This window comes from Carlito syrichta, unplaced genomic scaffold, assembly GCF_000164805.1.
Source record: "Carlito syrichta isolate Samal-C Ts95f unplaced genomic scaffold, Tarsius_syrichta-2.0.1 Scaffold130597, whole genome shotgun sequence".
Lineage (NCBI taxonomy): Eukaryota > Metazoa > Chordata > Mammalia > Primates > Tarsiidae > Carlito > Carlito syrichta.
The window spans coordinates 37,560-59,468 of NW_007074693.1; the positions used below are offsets into that span (position 1 = coordinate 37,560).

General features: G+C 45.1%; 1 protein-coding gene across 3 annotated transcripts in view; it reads right to left on the reverse strand.

Moving 5' to 3' along the window:
- Positions 1 to 564: 564 nt before the first annotated feature.
- DCUN1D4 (defective in cullin neddylation 1 domain containing 4) overlaps positions 565 to 21,909 on the reverse strand; it is a 40,752-nt gene continuing 19,407 nt past the window's right edge. For 2 of the 3 annotated variants that reach the window (XM_008049145.2, XM_021708086.1), the window contains 4 exons: positions 17,580 to 17,688; positions 5,981 to 6,085; positions 3,840 to 3,942; positions 565 to 3,751 (listed from right to left, as the gene is read on the reverse strand). In XM_008049145.2, coding sequence (XP_008047336.1) covers positions 3,696 to 3,751; positions 3,840 to 3,942; positions 5,981 to 6,085; positions 17,580 to 17,688 — 373 coding nt within the window. In that variant the 3' untranslated portion in view covers positions 565 to 3,695. The remainder of the gene's footprint in view (positions 3,752 to 3,839; positions 3,943 to 5,980; positions 6,086 to 17,579; positions 17,689 to 21,909) is intronic. The other variant, XM_008049146.2, reaches the window with a different exon arrangement.

Below are 21,909 nucleotides of genomic sequence, written 5' to 3' on the forward strand. Positions count from 1 at the left end.
AAATCACAATTTGGTTGTGGAGTGTTTGCACTATCTTTATTCATAACTTTTGAAATACTGTGTCTGGAAGTGCTCCAGACTGAGATAAAAGAGGCATGACAACGAAATGCAATGCTCATCCTTGGATTAAAAATAAAGTGTCAAATTATCAAGGCCAATATTGGTATAACTGAAGAGATGTGAACCTGGATAGGATATCAGATAATAGTGGATCATTGTTAAACTCCCTGAGGGTAATCACTGTATCGCTGCTGTAGGAGAATGTCCTCCTGAAATGCCAGGTGTTTACTGCCATAACTTACTATCAAACTTACTCTCAGATAAGCTAATCAATCGACAGCAGGTGAGAAGGATGTACACACCCAGAGTGGGGCAGGAGATGCGATAACGTGATAACACCTGGAAATTCAAAGCGACAGGTGTAAGAGTGTTCACTGTATTATTCTCGCTTTCTGTAGCTTTGTAAATTTTCAATACAAAAATCTAGGAATGAAACAAAACAGGATAAAAACTCAAATACTTTAAAGAGCACACTAAATGGTTTTTGAAGAATTTAAAAATCAGTTCTGAAACCAACACAAATATTTTATTATGGGATGTCATTTTACATCAATTCATTAAAATCTAAAACCAGTTTGCTGGACTCAAGTGAGGTGGCGGAAGAGAGTTTCGGTGAGCTGGGAGTCACAGGACTTGCCACTGATGAATGGAACGCAACACTGGCGACACGAAGCATTCACAGTCGGGCGGGCTGTGGCTCACGCAACAGCCGCAACCCCAAGAGTCAGTTATGAGACAAGCAACCCATGTTGTGGTCTCATTTACAGACACCCAACATGTTTGTTGGTCATTGAATTCTATATATTTATTATACAACATATGAAAGAATAAAGGGTAAGGCTTACAGAGAGGTATTTTAGCAGTTGTAATAATAAAAACCAAGGGCACACACTGACTTTTAAAGCTTTCCGTATAAACTTCAAAAGCACTGTGACAATGGAGACTGAGAAGCAAAGGAAATCTGTTAAACCAGACCCTGGAGGTGTGTCTAGGCAAATTGATGAAAACATAATTCAGAGCCTCAGCTCCAAAAATGGTGCATGTAACGTCACAGTGGAGTTTGTGGCAAACTAAATAAGGGCATTTCTGATCTGCCGTGGCAGTGAGCGTCTATAAGTTGCACTCCACCACGACAGGGCACTGCAGTGTGGAGTTCAGACAGTGGAGCGAGAGAAACAGTGTAGACTCGGGTAAAGAAAAACCAGATAGGCACTGTTGCCTGTGTAGCACCAGCCAGGCAAGTGCTCAGTGATGGGTCAATTTTGTGTAGCTTAGGGAAAATTTTAAGAAAGCCTATCGTATACTCTGCCTGGCTCCTTTTAGTCCCCTTAAAAATAACTATACAAAATCAAGAAAACCAAGGGCAAGCACTCTGCTCCCCAGCAATCATAGAGGTTTCTTCCGAGGCAATTTACAGATTCAAATTTTTCTGAATATGCAGGATTATCCCTCTGGAATACTGATTTTCACAGCACACATCATGAAATTGAATGTAACACCTCCTTTTTGAAACAATCCTTTCATTTCCGAATTAACTGTGCGCAGCATCTACAAATTCTCCAGTCTCAAACATAACATTTAAAATAATTTCATCTATTATATATATTTGCTTTAAACAAAACTATAGTTAACCAAATTTAAGAACTGTTGCTTTTGAAGTGTAAAGTGTAATTTCTTAACTTTAGGGCGTGCTTCTGAGATGAAATCCATTCTCTACAGATCTGACCCTGCCTCTGGTCAGGCTCCATGCAGCCCCCACGCCCTGCACATCAGTCCTGACAGCTGTTGTCAGTCATTAGCATCTTCTATTCTTTTCAGATATTAATTTAAGCAAACTGGTATTAATCTGTAAGGTTAAAAGTGAGTCCACTAACAAGGAATGGTTAAGTATGCTTAATCACTACAGAGTTTTTTTTTAAACTTCTGGTTTATTTCACAGCAAACATAACCCTTCTATTTGGTAGGAAAAGAAAGCAGTTGCATTCTAGCACACCATGATTTTGTATATTATATGCACACATTGTAAATACATACAAAATTTCTATCTTTGGTGGTTTAGTTAGGGAAAAAAATAATCAGAAAGTCTGAACACTGCAAAGAAACTGCAAAAATATGCCACTAGAAATATGTCAAGAATAGCATTGTCTGTGTGCTTTACTCATTTAATGCCATTTAAAGGTTTACATGTCATCAAAAAGAATTTTTGGCGAGGTTTCCAAATAACCCAAGCCTCTTCCAGTTCCCACATGCTCAACTACAGATCTGCTGTCGACAGCATTCGCTTGTTCACACGTACCATTCACGCTCACTTTGGGTCAAAGCGCTAGACTCGCGTGTCTTCTCATAACTTTAGGGACTGAGTGAGTCATTCATAGCACCAGAGAGTTGGGGTGAAAACATGTCATCTCCACATTTCCTCAGGAAGGGTAAGGCAAAAACAAACAAAAACCACAAAGAAGACATAAAAATACAAACCTACACACACCATCTTGCTCACTACAGTTTCCTCGTCCACATACGTACTGGCTGCTGCCCTCTGTACACTGACTTGGGAATGATGGCAGCCCCTCCAGGAGAGAGCCCCAGCACGGCCTGGCCAGCAAAATGCAGTGCTGTGCTGTCATGCCCACTGCCTGCAATGGACACACTGCCAGGAAGGCTTAGCATGAAAGAAACAAACAAGGACAACAGAACTGAACACTCTTACTGACTGTGAGGTTCTTTCCCCAAAAAACTAGAAAGTCAGACGCCATGAAAAATTCAAGCCACAAAGTGTCTTGCAGTTAGAAATTGCCACCAAACCATGAGGCTTTCATGGAGGAGTTTTGTAAAATACATTTTACTCAGAGTGGCACAGGAAGCATCAGCAGACCAACACTGGCTGGAAGAGTGCAAAGGGGAACAAGAAAAAGAAAACCATTACAGATAATTACACAAATTAAACCCGATTTTTAAAAAATAGGTGCAGTGTGAATGTGTCCATTTGTACCTATGTCCAAGCTATCCCCTTATTTGGCGGAAATGATTTGTGGCATGTTATATGTCTGTATGTTCAAATAATAACTTCTATCATATTAAAATGGCAATATTGTTAAGTGAACCAATTGATATTTGGCATACACCTCTGAAAAGTCATGACACCTTCCTCCTTCCAAAAGTTGGCCTCTTCAACAGTAAGGTGAATTCTGGCAACGTTGGCTCATGGTAACAGTTATTTCATCTTGTTTTCTGAAATGCTACATATGAGATCAAATAAAGTATAACTAATTCATTTGAAAAAAGGGACTAGAAATATGCCACAAAATTATTTTTACAATACAATTTTGCAGAAATAATCTCTAGGTGAAGCTTTTCTTTTTATACACATATACAAAATTTAAACAGCAATATACACATCATCACAGTGAGGACGCTGGCAGTTCACCAATCTGTAGTGTGAATACAAACCGCAAAGCAGCCTTCCGCAAGAACAAGGCCACAGCAAGCAGAGCCGGCCACGCACAGCAAACACCAAACGTCCCTGCCCAGGGAGACAGTGCGAGAAAGCAGCATGCGCTTGATACAGACAGCAATTTATGGCTAATGGGTGACAGAACTGTGGTAACAGGGACTCTTTCGTCTCTGTGCGGAAAGTCCTAGGACATCTGTTTGTCTTTGTACCACTCCACAAACTCGTCCAGCAAAACCGGCCCTGCAGAGAAAGAAAAGACAATGTGCTCTGACTTTCCTCTCAGTGAGGGCCATGTCCAGGGCTCAGGGCAGGGGAAGCCAATACTCACATGCGCCGTCTTCATCATAGTTGCTGAGGTCAAGGTTAATGGTTCTGCTAAACTCTAGGACATTGCACCACTGGTCTTTATTAATCACTTTATATTTTGATTGCTGATGGAGGGAAAGTAATATGAATTACTGACACTTGCACTGAGCAAATAGGATGGTTTCAACTGCTGTGGGACTCAATTTAATAGAACTCACGGAAGAGTAACTCTTCCCATCTGAGTGTTAAGCACCAATCCAGGGGGTGGTGGGAGAGCGAGGGTGGCATTTCAGATGACGACTTTCATGGCAAAACATCACGAGCTCACCAAAGAATGGCAAGTGCAGCGACCTTACGCCCCCAGAAGGGAACTTTCTAGTCTGCAAAAGCCCTCACATATAACGGGATCACACCTACTTCATAGAGATGTTGTCAGGATTAAGAGAGATAATTTAAGCAATTTACATGAAGCATCTTGTTCAGCGCGCCACACGAAATAAGTGCTAAAGGAAGTGCAGCCCTGTGCCAGGCTCGACGTGTCCAGCACCATCCTCTGAGCTGCTGTCCCAGCCCCGGGATGGGCACTCTGGGACAGGCACTCCAAGCTGGGACCGCGCTGCGAGCGCTCACAAGGTGCTCTCTGCCTCCAAGGAAATCACTATTCTAAGAATATACACAACTTGAACCTGGTCCTACAAGAAGAAACCAGGAGCCATGAAGCTGTTTTTCTACTCCCCTCAGACAAGAAATATGCTATGCATATGCTTTAAAATACAGTATCCTTGTATAAAGATTTAAAACTAAAGTCCAGAACCAATAGTTTTTAAACCCTCGCCACTAAAATCAGGAACATAGTAAAACAATACGAGTACATACAAAGCAAAGAGAGTTGAGCCAATGGTTTTGAGGATGCAAACACAAGAAAAGCTGAAATGAGAGGATTACTGCCTTTTTTAAAAAAGAAAAATGCCAACTAACAGAAGTGAGAGGACAAAGCACTGCCTACAGCTCCCCTTTCAAAGCAACGGTAAAAAACACTGCTGACACCCTAGACCGTGTCAAGCCCGTCTCCTCCCGCAGGCCCCTTGACTTCAGAACTCCTGACGCTCAGCTTCAGATCCTGCCAAGCTCTCTGAGGGCAGAAACTCTTTCCACTTGCTTTTCCAAATAGTGCTAACCTATCTCAAGGGGTGTCAGAAAACTAGAACCAACCCTAAGCAGATATAGACCATCAAGCAAATAAATACTTCTGACATGAAAACAAGTTTTTGGAATTTTCTTGAGGAGGCCCAGTTAAATGTTTAAAGACATTTTTAACAACAGTCCTCAAAGGATCATATCAGTTGTTAAGTTGTTCTGGACCATGACATAACGTAGGGGTAAGACAGACTCTTTCAAGAGTGAAGCTGGAGTCAGGGTGAGGCCCAGGATTTTCTCAGAGTTCCAACACCCTCAGCCTGGCAAGCAGAGGGCATTTTTTAAAAGGGCTGGGGCAGGAGGATGCCATAAAGACAACCCAAGTAACTCCAGCTATATCCCAGCGACTTCCAGGTCCCACAGAAGGACATCAACATCACCAGCAGCTCAACCTTTCCGATCACAAATACTTAAGCAAACAGACAACAGTGATGGAGTCAGGTGCCAGGATGTGTCTGAGGCAGATACGAAGACAATTTACATGGAAGGAGATACCGCCTACTTGCCTGATGCTTACACTGGTCTGAGGTCCTCAAGTTACTTGGAGACAAGAGCAGATAAGAATAGACTACATGCTAATTTGAGTAACAAAGCAGATGACCATTCTTTAATCTTAGCGTAACAATAGTGGAAATTTATCTACGGTCAAAAGAAAGTTTTGTTTTTCTACTGTTATGAAGAGCAGAAAATCTAAACAAAAGTGAAGCTTTTAGAATGGGGACGAAAAAGAGGATAGGACAGAGCTGTGGCCATTTTGGATGCATTTGTCAAGTGAAATGATGCACACACACTGAACGCACACACAGATGCACCCCGAGAAGACAGGCAGTGGCTAACCACCAGCAAGTATGTCACCATGCGTCCTACAGGTAGAAAAGTACAATCAACAAAAAAGTACACACAATGGTTACATAACGTTATGTGGTATTTCTAAGCAAATAAACATTTCATAAAACAAGTTGGTACCTCTAAGAATTGGTGAAAAACTGGAAAAAGGGGCCAGATTTTTCCTAATAACAGTCCCAACATGCACTTGGCAGTGTTTATGTCTAGGCTGCGCTGGTCCTTTTCCTGTTTAACAAACAAAAACAAGGATGAGCCAGATGCCCCAGAGAATAAATTTCAATCATCCAGATTTATATTTCACTTCAACAAGAAATTAGTCAACAGCTCATTTACCATGCACCATAATGACCCTGACTTGAGACCAAGGCAGGGGCCAGGGAGGTGGTCAGACCCCATGGAAGGCCGGTCGTTTTGGTACTATACACATTAATTAGGAGAAGACTTGTGTCAAGTGAATGATGACCCTAATGCAAAATCAATCCGTTATGTGGTAGCACATCTACAATCACTTCATGAGAGAAATAAAATCTGTGACTCTACCCCTTGCTTCTTTGATATTTATAAAAGCTATCAAAATCACAACTGTGGACACAAAGGCCCACAACTTAACTACATGGAGTTTAAAGGTTTAACTTCCAGGCTTAGGAATCATGACTTTTCCAGTCATTTGGTTTCATCAACACATGTTGTTCTTGTACCTAAACTTACTGGAATTAATTTTATTTCGGAGTGACTGCAGGGGCTCTGGGGTCTTTCCGTACCAGAGGATACACTCATCTGCCCACGTAGGGGAAGAACAGGCCTATCCACACAGCCCTTCTTACCTTGACTTTCTTAGACACGAGTCTCCTAGCAGAATACCACTAACTAGTGACCAAGTGAAGACAGTATTTCATAGGACACCAGAGAAAAGGAGAGGACACAAACCACACATGGGTAGAGGATGACCTTCCATGGAGAGCAGTGACTCAGGAGCCTCGTCACTCATGCCCGTCCTCCATATGTATTTCCACCCCAGAGCTACCAGGCAGCAGCTTCTATGGAAAGGACCAAAGGGCCTGACCACAGGCGCACCCCACACATACAAAGGCAGCCTCCATGTGGTCTCTAACTGCAGTGGACATTTGCAAAAGCACTTCTCCAATGGGGAGGGGGCGGTTTGCTACCCCAGTGGAGTCTGAAAGTTCCAATCAAGGGACAATGCTGTGACCACCACTGTCAGCCAAGTATGGGGTAATACACACCTTCCCAATTAATTGTCACCACAAAGGCTCTAACAGTGAGGTGCTCTTCAGTACACAAAGAATTTCTAGCTGTGATACAAACTGGGACTTAAACAGCAAATATAGGGGCCTCCCTCAACAAGGCACATAAGGTGATAAAGACAGACATGTGCTGCCTGAGGGAGGCGTGTCTTCTGGTCCTGGTTGTGAAGTATAATGACTGGTCCAACGGGCCAGGTTGGATGGCTCTGTGTCACCCTTTTTTGTTAGCGGTCACACGACTTAAGTCTGATGAGGACAGGGTGCTCCAACTCCCAGACCTACACAAGCATGCAAGGACTCCTCTCCAGCGTGAACTGCCAGGGCCTTGCCGGACATGTGGCCCTGCTCGGCTCACTTCCAGTAGAGGGCGCTCTGGAGACTGCCTGCCCTTGCCAACCAGTTCATGGGTTCGTTGTGTTTTGAGGGCTCACAGCGTATGAGGTGCTGTGCAAGCCAATGGAGAGCCTGCACCTACCATGAACACAGGTGTGCAGGTACAGCAGCACATCATACCATGAAGCAACCATGAGAAACACGAGCGCAGTCGAGAAACACTCATGGCACCACAGGAGTGGGCCCAAGACCATCTGCTGAGTCACAGCTCACACAGCACTTGGCTGGCGACACTGGCTGAGCGTGGCTCACCCCTTAAGCCCCACCTCTCCAACCTTGCTGTGGCATGTGCTACATCTTCTTCCACCATCATCAGAGCCTAGTCCCTATCACGATGGACACACACTGAGGTGACAAGAAAAAGGATACAAGGACCCGGACAGACTCTGCAACAATATAATCATCTGACAAACAGATGGTCGTGAAGAGTTTCGATGGGAGTGCTGGGCAGTGATGCCAACACATGGAGGGGGGCATCAGACTCACGAGACCGGGCAGCAGGACACGCTCACTCACGCCTGCTCTGCAGGGTGCCAGCGGTGCTCGGATCACTAACACCATCTTCCGCCTAGCAAATGAGAGAGAGATGCCATGGACGCACTCACCATCAAACAGTGGCATCACCCTGAAGCCAGTACTGCCTGCAGGGAACTGTGGCTAAGTGCAGTGACCATCACTGGAAACACTACACTCCTGGAAGTGACACAGTCGGACAGATCCCACAGCAAACCCCCAATAAGCATCAGGATGGAGATGCTCCGGGGTCTCTGACAACACGGATCTCACAGCATTCTCCACAAAAGCTTTCCAATGAAGAGTGAAATGGATCTCCCGGAATGCTCAGGCAGCTGTCAACATTATAGGCATTAAAAGAAATTACCTTAACAAATTTGAGGAGTGCAGCGAAGACATCCACAAGCTCTCTGTAGGAAGTTAGGACAGTACACCTTCAACACCAATCCTGTGACCCTCTGCTCCCACAGCACAAGGAGCAAGGGGCAGATCCATAGAGGTCCATGTCCCAAGGCCAGAGCCTAAGCAGAAAGTACCTTAGGAGCCTGCTGAGAGGGAACCATCATTCCAGAGGCCAGCAAGGTGAAAGGAGAAGGAAATGAACACACCTCTCCCTGCCTACCTCTGGACCCAAATGTATACATGTGAGTTTTGTAAACCTTCATCTTCTACCATATATACAAAAACAATCTCATGTCACTTTTCAAATCCTAACAGGAACTGAACAGGTTCTATACACCAGAGATGTACCAATCTCCCACATGACACAGCTAGACCCTACCCCCAGTCTTCCTTACTATAAAGGAGGAAAAACAGCAGTTCCTGAACATCAGGCTCTTAACAGTGTGGCTGTAAAGCCCAGGAGGCCTACTCCAAAACTCTGAGATGTTTCACAGATGGTGCCAATCACTCCTTGAACTAAAGTCTAGTAACAGCCAATGGAGGGCAGAAAATGATGAAACTGTATTAGTCTGATTGTGAGTTCCACCATGGAAAGAAGCCCAGAGCCTCTGCTGATTAATGTCGCTCCAGTACAGGCCCTCCTGTAAGAGGTGACAAGCATTTTTTCTTAGGTGATACCAAACAATTACTGAAACAAAATAAAGAATTAACTGTAAATATGTCAATGTAAGTATGATGTTACAAAAGAGGACCTGTAAACATCTAGGCATCCAGATCTACTGTATCAGAGCCCCCAACAGACCTTCCAATTTTCACCCAATTTTATAGCTTGAAACTGATATGTGAAAATAACTTTCAATTATTAAAGTTACAAAAAAAAAAAAGAGTTCTTCAACAGAAAAAATAAACCCAGAAGATTTTCAAGAGAGACCAGCTGCAGTCAGGAAACAACATACAAGGAACCTCAACTCCTCAAATGAATGGGGAGAGCAAGTTGGAAGCTGGTGTAGGAAACCAGAGGCCTCAGGGAGGACCAGGCCATGGGTCTTGGCATTCTCACTTGAGATCAAGGATTACGAAAGAGACACAAGAAAACGCAGTCCTCCCTGATGCAGCCACCTGATAAACAAGAGGTGGCAACAGAGAGCTCCAAAGAACTCAACTCTTAAACTCTGTGGACTCAGTTTATGAAACCAAAAATATAGCAAAAGACTTTTCTGAATGCAAGTTTAATTAAGCCCTTATAACTTAGCCAACATTAGTTTACAGATAACAAGGTTTGCAATGGAATTCCCTCCTGATTCTGCACAGCAAAACCAGATTCTGTCGCCGGAGGCAATGCTCTCCAAAAGTCAGTACCTGAAACTTGACGCGGGCAGACACTTAACTCCGTGAGGAACTCAACGACAATTTCTAATTCCACGGTTAACTTTTACTGAGGGCTTACTCAACCTGGACACTGTTGAATGTCCTAGACTTAAAATCCTGAATACACCAACACCACTGGGATGGGTACTCATATTGATAAATAATGAAACTGAGGTACAGGGAGTTACAAACCAGTTACTCAACGGCAGGGCTGGGAACTGACCTGGGAAGCTGACCCATGCCCTCGCTCTCCCCTGCATGCCACACTGCTCCCTCCCAAGGGAGGAAGGAGGAGGATGTGGATCTTAAGAGAGACACAGGTCTGCTCACTTTACAGGTTCCTGCTCAGGAAATGAGTATGGCTCTACAGTGACCAGAGGAATCTGAAAGATAAGAGGACAAGACTTCCAGCCAGCAGACCTGGGCTTAGGTGATCCTCTTATCATCTCTTACCCTTCCCCAGGCCCGCCTTCTGTTTTCTTTGGGAGAGTGGACAGGGCCTGAGTGTGCGTATGTGTGTGTGCTGGGTAGGTGGCGTACAGAAGGGAATGGGTCAGATGGACCAACAGTGAATGAGGGGCTCCAGGCAGGAGAGGACATGAGTCCACAGGACTGTGGCTACAAGATTAAACCTCGGGAGGGATCTGAACACAGGGCTGCCAAACACCAGACCCAGCAGGAACCTCCTCAGCAAACTCCACACATGCCACCATGGGTCACCTCCAGCTTAGTAGCTTTTGGAGGACGATGTGCAGCTGGAGCTGCGTGGTGGCTGCCACTTTCCTAATGTACTGAATGAAGCCAGCTGGCACCTACTGCCGCAAGGCGAGTGTCGCAGAATGGCCTAGCCTTGTCCTTTAACTAACCTTTCATGAGACAACTCAGTAAACTGGAGTCCCATTGGCATCTTCTGCCTCCACAGACCCTCCACTCACCATCTTTAAGGTTTTGTTCCAAGGAGTGAAAAAAACACGCCTCCCAGCCTCCACATACTCCCAGCCCATGACAAACCTGCCACGGTTCCTCATGCCTCTCCCTCCTGGCAGGCCTCCATTTTCTCCTCCAGCAGCTTCTCCTAACACAATCCCTTCCTAATTCCCGGCTCACCTCCATCACCCCACAGGGTTCCTCTCACATCTCTCATCTAAGCCTGTCCCTTCCTGTACCCAGAGAGGACTGCACTGCTAGAAAACACCTGACTGCTGAGGAATGAGACAGTATCAGTCTGAGGTCTTAGCTCCTGCCTGGCCCTCAACGTGCCGCTGACCAGCGCCTTACTCGACCTCCACCTGCGCCTCCAAGTGCCACGTGCCAAGATCCATGCTCAGCACAGTCACTGCCACCACACAGAATGGAGAGTGCCAGTGGGACTGATATGTACTAACTAGCCTCAGATTAACGAACAATTATCATATTTATATTTAGTCTTTTATCCCATTCTCTTCAACCAATCTTGTTCTTATTAGGTCCTATTTTTTCAAAGGAATCAAGGGGGGGAAATGGCAGCTTTATTTAGAATAATCCATGCCATAATTGTTTATAAAATAAAAGTTAGGCTGGGTAAGGTGGCTTACAATTATACTCCCAGTACTTTAGGAGGCTGAGGCAGGACTGCTTGAGCCCAAGAGTTCAAGACCAACCTGGTCAACATAGTGAGGCCCTATCTCTAACCAAAATAAAATAAAATTAGCTAGGCATAGTGGTATGCACCTGTAGTCCTAGCTATCTGGAAGGCTGAGGTGGGAGTATCACACAAGCCCAGGAGTCTGAGGCTGCAGTGAGCTTTGACTGTATCACTACACTCCAGCGTGGGAAAGAGTGAGAATCTGTATCTTTAAAAAAAATTTAGGCCAGATATGTGGCTAGCCTGTAATCCCAGCACTTTGGGAGGCCGAGGCAAGAGGATTGCTTGAGTCCAGGGGTCTGAGAACAGCCTGGGGAACTTGGCGAGACCTCATCTCTACAATAAATAAAAAAACTAGCCAGGCATGATGATGTGTGTAACTGTGATTCCAGTTACTTGGACGGCTAGGGCAGAAGGATCGTATGAGCCCAGCAGGTCAAGGCTGTAGTGGCCATGAGTGTGCCACTGCACTCTAGCATGGGCAAGAGTGAGACTCCGACTCAAAAATAAGAAAAATTTACGATGAGGGAAAAGATTCCCATGCAAAAAAATACTGAGACAAAATTCCAGTTGTATGAGAGAACATACCACTTTGGCCCTTCTGTCTCTACCCCACTGGCTTCCTCTGACAGTTTTGATTCAGGAACGGTGTGGCCCTATGGACAGTGAAGCTCAGCCCTTATGCTGCCCCTCCTCCCGAGCTCTCAGCATCTCGAGTGCCCAACAAGACTGAGCCATGGATATCTAAGGGGCCTTTTAGCTCTAATGCTCTATGGCAACCATGAAACTATAAACTCTAAAGCTCTATGGCAACCACTAAACTATAAACAAGTTTAAGTCAAAGAAAATTAGGTAGGAAATAAAAAACTTCATAGCCAAGCACCATGTTGAACTGGCTCTAAGGCTTGAAGATGAGGAAGAAGCATCACCCACCTTCCCCCCTGCAACCTGCACCTTCCCCCCTGCAACCTTCCCCCCTGCAACCTGGAGAGACGTCAAGGGCCATGTTATCATTTCCTGGAATTGTACTGTGCCTTCTTTACTGGTATATTAAAGTATAACTCAGAATGCTAACCACATATTGTATGCCGCTGTTATTTGAATATAGTATTTAGGATATTACAACTGTATCAAAAAATTCACTTTTCATTAAAAGTGTGATTTTAAAAGATCTGCTGTGTTAACTACAAGCTTTTACCCCCAGGAATCATTTTCTAGAACGGAAAAAAAAAATCAAGATGGAAGAAAGGAGGCTTGAGTTCTGCTTCCAACCAAGTTGGAATAAGAGACCAGAATTTCCTTTCCACTTAACAGCAACCAAAAAGTTGGACAGAGGATATGGAATGAAAGCTTTCGCACCACGAAACACAGGTAGCACAGGACATGACCCCTGAGAAAAAGAAATCAAATTAGGTGAGCCCTGGGACACCAGCCTGTGCTATGGAGGGGGCTTCAGGCCACAGAAAGGAAAAGGGAACCCCAACCGCATCCAGAGTCTTGCTGAGCTGGAGAAGACAGTCTAGAGCTCGAGGTGGAAGCCTCACAAGGTGACATGGGGCTCTCCAGAGTGTCTCTTCCACCTTCACCAAGAACTTTTCTCAACACATGTGAGAGGAAATTATGGAGTCTGAGAAAGAATCACTGCAAACCAGGGAGCAAGAACTCCCAGGGTGTTTCTGGCAGCCAGCATGGAAGGGCCCCTGATACACAGGGCTGTGGGCAGGATCCTCAGGATGCTGCTTCAGTGGGGTCTAAATCATCCCTCGAATAAAGGTTGCTCAGGACTGGCCCTTCCAAAGGAGCAAACTGATTCCAAGTAACTTAACTGTGCCCCAGAAAAAAATTCAACACTAGTTAAAGCAGCACAACAAACCCTGCAACCAAGACCATAAAATTCATAATATCCAGTTTCAATTAAAAAAAAAAAATCCAAGCACATGGGAAGCTGGACAACTGAGCCAACACCAAGACAGAAATCAGCCGATAGAGACCCAGAAATGACAGTGATAACAGTGCCAGATGACAAGGCTGTAAAGACAACACCCTCTACAAACACATTCTAGATGCTCAGGAAGGTGGAAGGATGCATCATGATGAGAAGTAGAAAAAAAATTAGCATAATGGAACTTTTAAAGATGAAAATAGTCTCTGAAATGGAGCACATACTGGTTAGGATTAATAGCAGATTAGCACTGGAAGACATGGTAATTAACAATTATTCAAAATGAAAGAGAAAAAACTGGGAAAAAAATGAACACAGTTATCAGTGACTTTGGGACAACATCAAGCAATCTTACACACGTATAACTGTAGTTACAGAGACGAGCAGAAGCAAACAGAAAAAAATATTTGAAGCAGTAACAATGTAAAGATGTCCCAATGTAATATAAACTATATGCCCACAAGGTCCAAAAAAATCAACAAACCCCAACCAAAATAAACAAAAGAAAAACTATGCAAGGCATATCACAATCAACTTGCTAAAAAACAGTGGAAAGAGAATAAATGCAGTCAGAAAACAAAACAAAAAGACCTGTTCAAAGAAACAGTGGTAAGAATGACACCGGATTTAAAAACACAAATGACAAAAGACAATGGAGAGACGTCACTAAAAGTCTGCAAGAATAAAGCATCCACCTAGAATTGTTATCCAGAGATGCATCTTTCCAAGTTGAAGGCAAAATAAAAGTCTAGAAAGAGAATCCATCAGCAGATCTGCACTGTGGAAAGTGTTACGGGAAGTTTCTAGATACAAGGCAAAGGAACCAGGGAGAAATCTGATCTACATAAAAGGAAGAATACAGAAATGGCCTCTATCTGGGTGACTCTAAGACATTTTTGCCTTTGGGAGAGACTCACAGCCTAGGTAAAACATATGCCAACAACATCATGAAGCAGAGGAGGGCCAGCAGGAGGACCCTGGCATCCAGCTCTTGCCTTACATGTAAAGTGGTGCGGCATTACTTGGAGATGAACTGTGGAATGTAAGGATGTACACTGGAGTGCCTAGAGCAAACCACCAAAAAAAGTGAAAGACACAGTGAGTATGGCAAGAGTGAAAAAAAAAAAGTCATCATTTTTAAAAAGCTCAATCTAAAATGAGGTATGAAAAGAGAAAAAAAGACACAAAAAACCCAGATGGAATAGGAAAAAAGAACAAGATGTAAGATGTCAACTTAATCATATTTACATCACATGTAATAATTATATCAAACATAATTGTTTCAGCATCTCAAGGAAGACAGATATTGTCAGATCCAACAACACGCTGTCATTAAGAAACCCACTTTCAGGAGAAAGATACAAATAGACTAAGAGAAAAAGATGGGAAAGACTCCTTATGCAGGCTCTACTCAAGAAAAAGCCGGAGTGGTGGCACCTGGAAGGGACAAAGCAGGCTAAGAGCAAGGAATGTCAGAGGCAGAGCAACTTCACAGTCAAGGGCCAGGTCATCAAGAGGATGAGGCAACATCAAGAGTGTGCAAGCCCAGCATCAGCACTCTAAAATACAGGAAGCAAACAGTGGCCCAAGTGACAGGAGGAGTAATTTGGGTTCCTCTCTCAGGAACTGGTAGAACAGACAGACAAAAGTCAACACTGTCCACCAATCTGACCTAACTGACATTTCTAGAACCCTCCACGGAGCAGCAGACCATATTCTGGCCCATAAATCAAACAGAGTAAAATTACACCTCAAGAGAATTAAAGTGGGTATCAATAATAGAAAGATAGTCTGGAAAATCCTAACTACTTGGAAAATAGGTAACACACTTCTTAGTAACCAATGGTTGAAAAACAAATCACAAGGGAAACTGGAAATTTTTTTTTTTTTTGGAGACAGGGTCTTGCTCTGTTGCCCAGGCTGCAGTGCAGTAGTGCCATCCAGGCTCACTGCAGCCTCAAACTCCTGGGCTCAAGCAATCCTACTTCAGCCTCCAAAGTATTTGGGACTATAGATGCATGTCACCACACCGGCTATTTTTTTGTAGAGAAGAGGTCTCACCATGTTGCCCAGGCTGGTCTCAAACTCCTGGGCTCAAGCTATTCTCCCACCTCGGCTACCCAAAGTGCTGGGATTACAGGTGTGAGCCACAGTGCCCAACAGAAAATATCTTTAACTGAATGCAAATGAAAATACAACATCTCACACTGAAATATGGTGGTTACTATTCATCACCACACAAAAGGGCTTAATTCACCAATATTATTGAGACTCTCCTTAAAAGCAATTATGATGGCTGGGTGTAGAGAAAGAAAACAGAGTCCCTCAATCTACCAGGAAGAATAAAGGCCTGTACCCAACACTAAGGTCAAGCAGAGGAGAGATCAAGTACGGAAGTGAGGTGGCAAGACCCCACCCTACAGGATGGTCTAGGATGCTGCGTGAAAGTGAAAGTATGTGGCCTGGGCTAGAGGCTGGATGGACAGAGCTGTGCAAGGGCAAACAGGGCACCAGGCCAGGGTCCAGCATGACCACAGGCAGAAGGAAGAAAGGCCAAAAAGCAGGGCAGTGAGCAACAGCTGTGCAGGAAGCCTTGACTGTGGGGCTGAGGGTCACCCACACACTAGACTCCGCTAAGTCTTCACCGAGGCCTACTGCTTCCTCTGTGAAGGGGACCGAAACCATTCCTGTCTGTCCCTCAGAGTTGCCGACATGAAGCAGAGCCTGTGTTGACACAAAGGCAGAGACCCTGGAAGTGGGAAGGGGGCTGGTGACCTGGGATCTAGGAAGAGGAAAGATGCCCTCCTGATAGGAACACTGGGTAAGAATGGTGAGAGAAAGCCACCATCAGAGGGCAGGGACAGAGACACAAGGGCCAAGGCCGGCAAGGCAGTGGTGGAGACACTGGGAAAGAGGCAACTAGAGGAGTCCTTGTGAGACAAGCCGTGGTCACAGACCCAGAAGGGGATGGAAGCCACGAAGGAGGAAGCCAGGATCTCAGGCACAAGGCCACGTGGGAGGATCCTAATCCCAAACAAGTAAGTTGGAAAACAGAGCTGATGCTGGCAGAGAAGGACTAAGGGCTCTGCACCAGCTTCCACTCAGACAGAAGTAACAGCTACTGTGGGAGAAAAAACCATCTCCGACCATACGCCACTGAATCCCAACACTATGCGCTCATTCCAAAGCACCCTGCAATGACTTTCCTATATGACTGCACAAATGCCACTCCACCCAACATGGTGTTGGAATCTTCGTATCCCCCGTGTCGGATATCCCCTGCACGCTGTGCTCTGACCAGGAGGCTACAGCAAGGAACATGGAAGAAGGAGGCCACAGAGGACGGCCAACATGCCACTGCAGGGGCAGCAAAACTCGCCACTGAAGAAACCTCAGGTGCTGAACCGGCATAGCCAGAGAGAACCCAAAGGGAAAAAAAAAGTCAGCATAAGGAAAAAATAATCATTTGTCACCAAGTTCTCTGCTCTATAAAAAAAAAGAAAAATTATAAACAAGGGCAACCAACCAAGAAAGCCTAGTCACCTGAATCTACCAAACACATAAACTTATTAGAAGACACCATTCTAGAACCCACCGAAATTGTATGAAGTATGGACTGTAAATGAATATGATGCCAGTTGGAGCTTCTGAATTCACGACCTATGGCAGCCAGGCTAAAAAGACTTACTTTACTCCAATAGAACTGGTCTCATATACCTGCACTTGACTATGTGACAAACCATGTTTCAAATTGATGCTTAGAAAAATGCGTCTGAATAACGTCCATTGGAATTAGCTTAAGTTTGAAACCGACATGATTTCCAAATACAGCACCACCCAGGTGAAGCCGAATGATATATGATTAGCTTATCCTGGTAAACTCAGAGGCGAAGGCTTTCCAGTCCTACAAGAAGGAACAGCTTTTCCAGCTCATCTAGGAGACAGTTAAGACTGTCTGTTGTAAGCCCATGTGTAAGTTACTTCTAGGTCATTCACAAGAGCTGGCCAACGTCTGCCACTAAAGCTTTTTGCTGGTATACAAAATGTCTGCCCAGAGTCAAACTCCGGTTTAAACAGACACGTAGAAACCCTAACTAGCACCCTGGGAGTAACATTTCGCATTCTTTGCTACAGCATGTAAAAACAAAGCTCAAAAGCAATTTTACAAGGGGGGAGGAGAGGGAACATCTGGATTGGCTCCAGAGAACTCACCCGTGCAAAGTCAAAGGCATATCTGTAAATAAGTTTAAAGTTTGTAGACTCATTTAACAATGATCTTAAGTAATCCAAAGTATTTCTGAGTTTTTCTGTTGTGTCACATCTAGAAAAACAGAATAAAGGCAAATTATGACCTGAGTTTTTTTTTTTTTAAATTGGAGCAGCATATAAACACAACACCAAGGAAAAGAATAAAAGCCCTGAGGGTGGTGTGCGTCCATGGCAGCCTGCCTTTTCTCCACCTTCACCACACAGTCAAGTGGACAGAAGAGGGGAAAGAGCAGCAAGGGAATCCCCTCACCCGCCAAAGCTGGTGCCTGTACGCTTCTCTCTCACACGCACGCACTTTGTTCTGTGTCACTGAAAAGCTGCAAACTTAATAACCCTTTTCACCCCTAACACTTCAATACTGTCATCACCTCAATATTGTTGCGACATGAACTCTCCCAGCTGATACGGGATCCACGTGCAAGCCTCCCAACTGTCCCCAAACCTCCTTCCCGGCCACAGTTTTTGATCCAGGTTCAATCAGGGACCATGCGTGGCTTTTAGCTGCCACATCCCTTTAGTCTCTAGAAGTGTCTGTCAGATGGCTTCTGCAAGGACCCCAGCGTGATGTGTGCTTCCTAGCGCCCTGAGGAGGCTCCCTGTACCTGTCTGTCCCACTGCTGGTGAGTCTGTGGACTCCTACGGCTATGGTGGCGTCCACCAGATTCTTCCCGTAAAAGCACTCTCCTCCCCCTTCTAACAGAACATCACCATGGGACCATCCCTCGACACCATGACTGTCCTACTACAGGCACTGTCAATTTTTAAAACGTCCTGTTTTCCCAATGCCTCAACACCTCCATTAACAGGCTGTGAATGCTCACCCAGGAGAGCAGGTACACAGTGCGATGAGGCTGGCCCTGCCACAAGGTCTGTCCTGCCCTCTCTTGACATGACTGAGTGACATTCACACCCTCATCTGCCCAAGAGTGAAGGGTCTCGCCCATGGGTAATCTACTCCTAGTACCTTCCTACATAGTGCAGTCCCTTTCTGGGAGTTCCTCCACAGAGGCCTCTGCACAGCAGACAATGCCACCTCCCTAGGACCCAAAAGCAGTAACAATAAATCCTTTAACCTCATATGCCTCTCCAAGCATCATTTTTATGGCCAACTTGGAATGTTCCTCAAGTCCCCACAAGGGGGACTGACTCCCCATTTACCACACACAGCGGTGTCGTAACACACTGGGGAGACGTGCCTGAACCGGACATCTGAAGACACAAGAGGGCAACTTTCCAGTCCCAGCATCCATCCACATTTGCTGGCTGTACTTCTTCCCAAGAGGAGCTCCACACACCACCTTCCTTACTTCCTGGATTTAGGGTTATTGCTTTTAATTCAGTGTGTTATAATCTGTTACTGTCTTTACTCCTTTCGATGTACAAATGGCTCCAACGTGGGCAGCAGCCCCCGGTACTAGCTCTAGTGCCCTTCTGACATGTCCCCACCAGTCTGAGTGCTTCCTTGCTGTCTGGCACAAACTGTTCCGCTCACCTTTTCTTTCCCTGCTCTAGACTTGAAATCAGCCATTTCTCCAGGAAGCCTTGGTGCCAGCCTATTTTTACTGGCAAGTGGCACAGTGTTTACTTTTTACAAGGAAGTCGACTTACTGGTTATTTCTACAAATTAATTTTGTTTGCAATATCCAGGCTTTAAAAGCAAGAATCAAGAGTCACCATTTTTACCAGCAATACTGAAGCTTCTCAAGACTGAAGATGTTTCCTTGGGCTTCTCTGAAGAGTTTTCACCTCCCAAACATAGATAATACTTATACCAAGTATTTTAATATAAATACCTTGCATGCTGTATAACCTAAAATATGGCTCATAAAAGAGCACACTAATCTATTTTTAGCAATAAATTCACGAAAGCTCCTTTCTGGTAGCTAACTAAGTCCCTACAATCTCTTGGTTGAGATGATGAACTATCTAAAAGCCAAAAATCACAGTAACATGTTTAATTTTTACAGACCAGAATAAGCTAGAATGCCTTTTATTTCTTCCTGCTGTTGGAAAATAAAGGGTTAAAATTAGACTATTTTAGAAGTCAGAAAAGACTTCCTCAAGGGACAAATGCACAAGCTGAGAGCTGACAGAGCGGCAGGAGTCAGTGCTCTGGAGAGGTGAGAAGGGCTCTCCACATACAAAGCATGTGCAAAGGCCCAGTGAAAGAAGGGGACGTGGCAAGTCCAAAGGACCCAAGGAAAACCACGGTGGCAGAAGTGGAGGAAGACGAGGGAGAGAGGAACACAGGGTCACCCCATAAAGGGCTTCTGTAGTCCAAAGCCTAGAAACAGTGGAGGCCACCTCCCATGTAAGAGAGACCCACGACCAGGATTGCATCCTGAGCAGCTCATGGTAGATGTCCTTGCAGAAGGAATCAGGGAAGAAAAGAGGAGACCCTGAAAGCAGGGGACAGACCCAAAGAGAGAAACCACTGAGGGTGATAGAGACCAGCTGGACCCATGAGGAAGCACAGGTGAGCCAGGTTGGGGGGCAGGGCTCACTCAACACTGCACGCTCCCCTGTAGGGCTTGCTTTTTAAAATGATGTGTATATAAATAATAAGGTGTTAATAAGAATAAGGGGAGGGATAAAGAGGAGGAAAACTAACCCAAAAATGCAGGGCCCACGTCCTGCTCTTCACTGGAAGGAAAGGCCAAAGCCCATAGCCACATGAAACTGGCCAGGTTCTGGCCAGCAGTTGGTCTGGCCCTGTCCAATGGGAGGAAGGAGAGCAGTTATTCGTTTTAGCAGCTCTGGGAAGCACTCGCTTAGACAACAACTACATGGCTCAAAGAAAATGAAGTGGCTGTGAGTACTGGGCAGAGCCCCAGGGAAAGGTGACGCTCTGCACATGCCTAGGAGCAAGCCCAGTCCCTAGGCAAGGCAGGAGGCATCCTGTGTCTGAAACAGATCTGATGTACAGAAAACGAACAGTTCTCGTGTTTTAAATGCAAAAAGCACCCAGCAACATTTCTAATTCATGCCTCCATTAAGAATGATGGCTTGGGCTAGAGCTAATGCTGTCAATGAAGAGCTCAATCAGTTTTAAAGGGGCCTTCTCCCCGCAGAGCCTCCGACTAGCCCCCAAGGGGAAGCAGGCCACGGAGTCGCCCTGTCTAGAACCATAGGGAGCCATCTAGTGGTCACTCACCACAAACTGCTTCAGAGGGACTCAGTTCTAACAAAGGGCCTTGAAGAAACAGGCTTGTGGCACAGGTCAAAGCCTAGACCTTCCAGAATCAGCCCCATCTTCAACCCAAGTTTCCCTGGGCTTTTCTTGTACCATGAGAATAGAACTTGACGTCATATAGAGTGCCACACTCCCAAGAAGTACTATTCGTTTTTTTTTTGAGTTGGAGTCTCACTCTGTCACCCAGACTGGAGTGCAGTGGCCACTCCCGGCCACCGCAGCCTCGACCTGCTGGGCTCCGGCGATCCTTCTGTCTCAGCCTTCCAAGCAGCTGGAACTACAGGCGCACGCTACCACGCCCGGCTCATTTTTGATTTATTGTAGAGATGAGGTCTCGCCAAGTTGCCCAGGGTCTTGAACTCGCAGGCTCAGGCAATCCACTCACCTCAGCCTCCCAAAGGCGCGGGATTACAGGCTGAGCCACCGAGCCCGGCTAGAAGTACTATTCTTTAAAACAAAATACACACCGATGTAAAAAAGATCACTTCTTATTTGAGTTTGCTGCCGTAACAGATCCAGAAATGACAGAAATCAGGACAATAACCTTCACAGATTTTAAGTTCAAAGGTAGCTATTTCCTACCCCCAGGAAAAGGCCTTGGCCTGTCACTTAGTCAGTCCTAAGTTATTTTTCCAGCCCATCATCAGTTTTAATCAAATTAGCTACAATTCTTTTTTTTTTTTAAGTCAGATTCAGGCTGGAACACAGTGGCATGATCACGGCTTACTGCAGCCTCAACTTCCTGAGCTCAAGAGATCCTTCAACCTAGGCCTCCTAAGTAGCTGGTTCTGCAGGTGTATGCCACCATGCCTGGCTAATATTATTATTTTGTAGAGATTGTGGTCTCGCTATGCTGTCCAGGCTGAGGATTCTTACTTTTTTTTTTTTTTTAAATAAACTTAAAACACCTCCCCATTAGCTTAATTCACTAGAGACAACCTTAAATCCACATGTTGGAACAAGGCAATAAACAAAACAGTCGCTCAAAAGCTGTCTTCCCTGGCTGAGAATGGCCCAGAGAACACAGGGATGGGCATTCCCTCCCCTACTGTCATGACTTCCAAAATCCACTCACACACC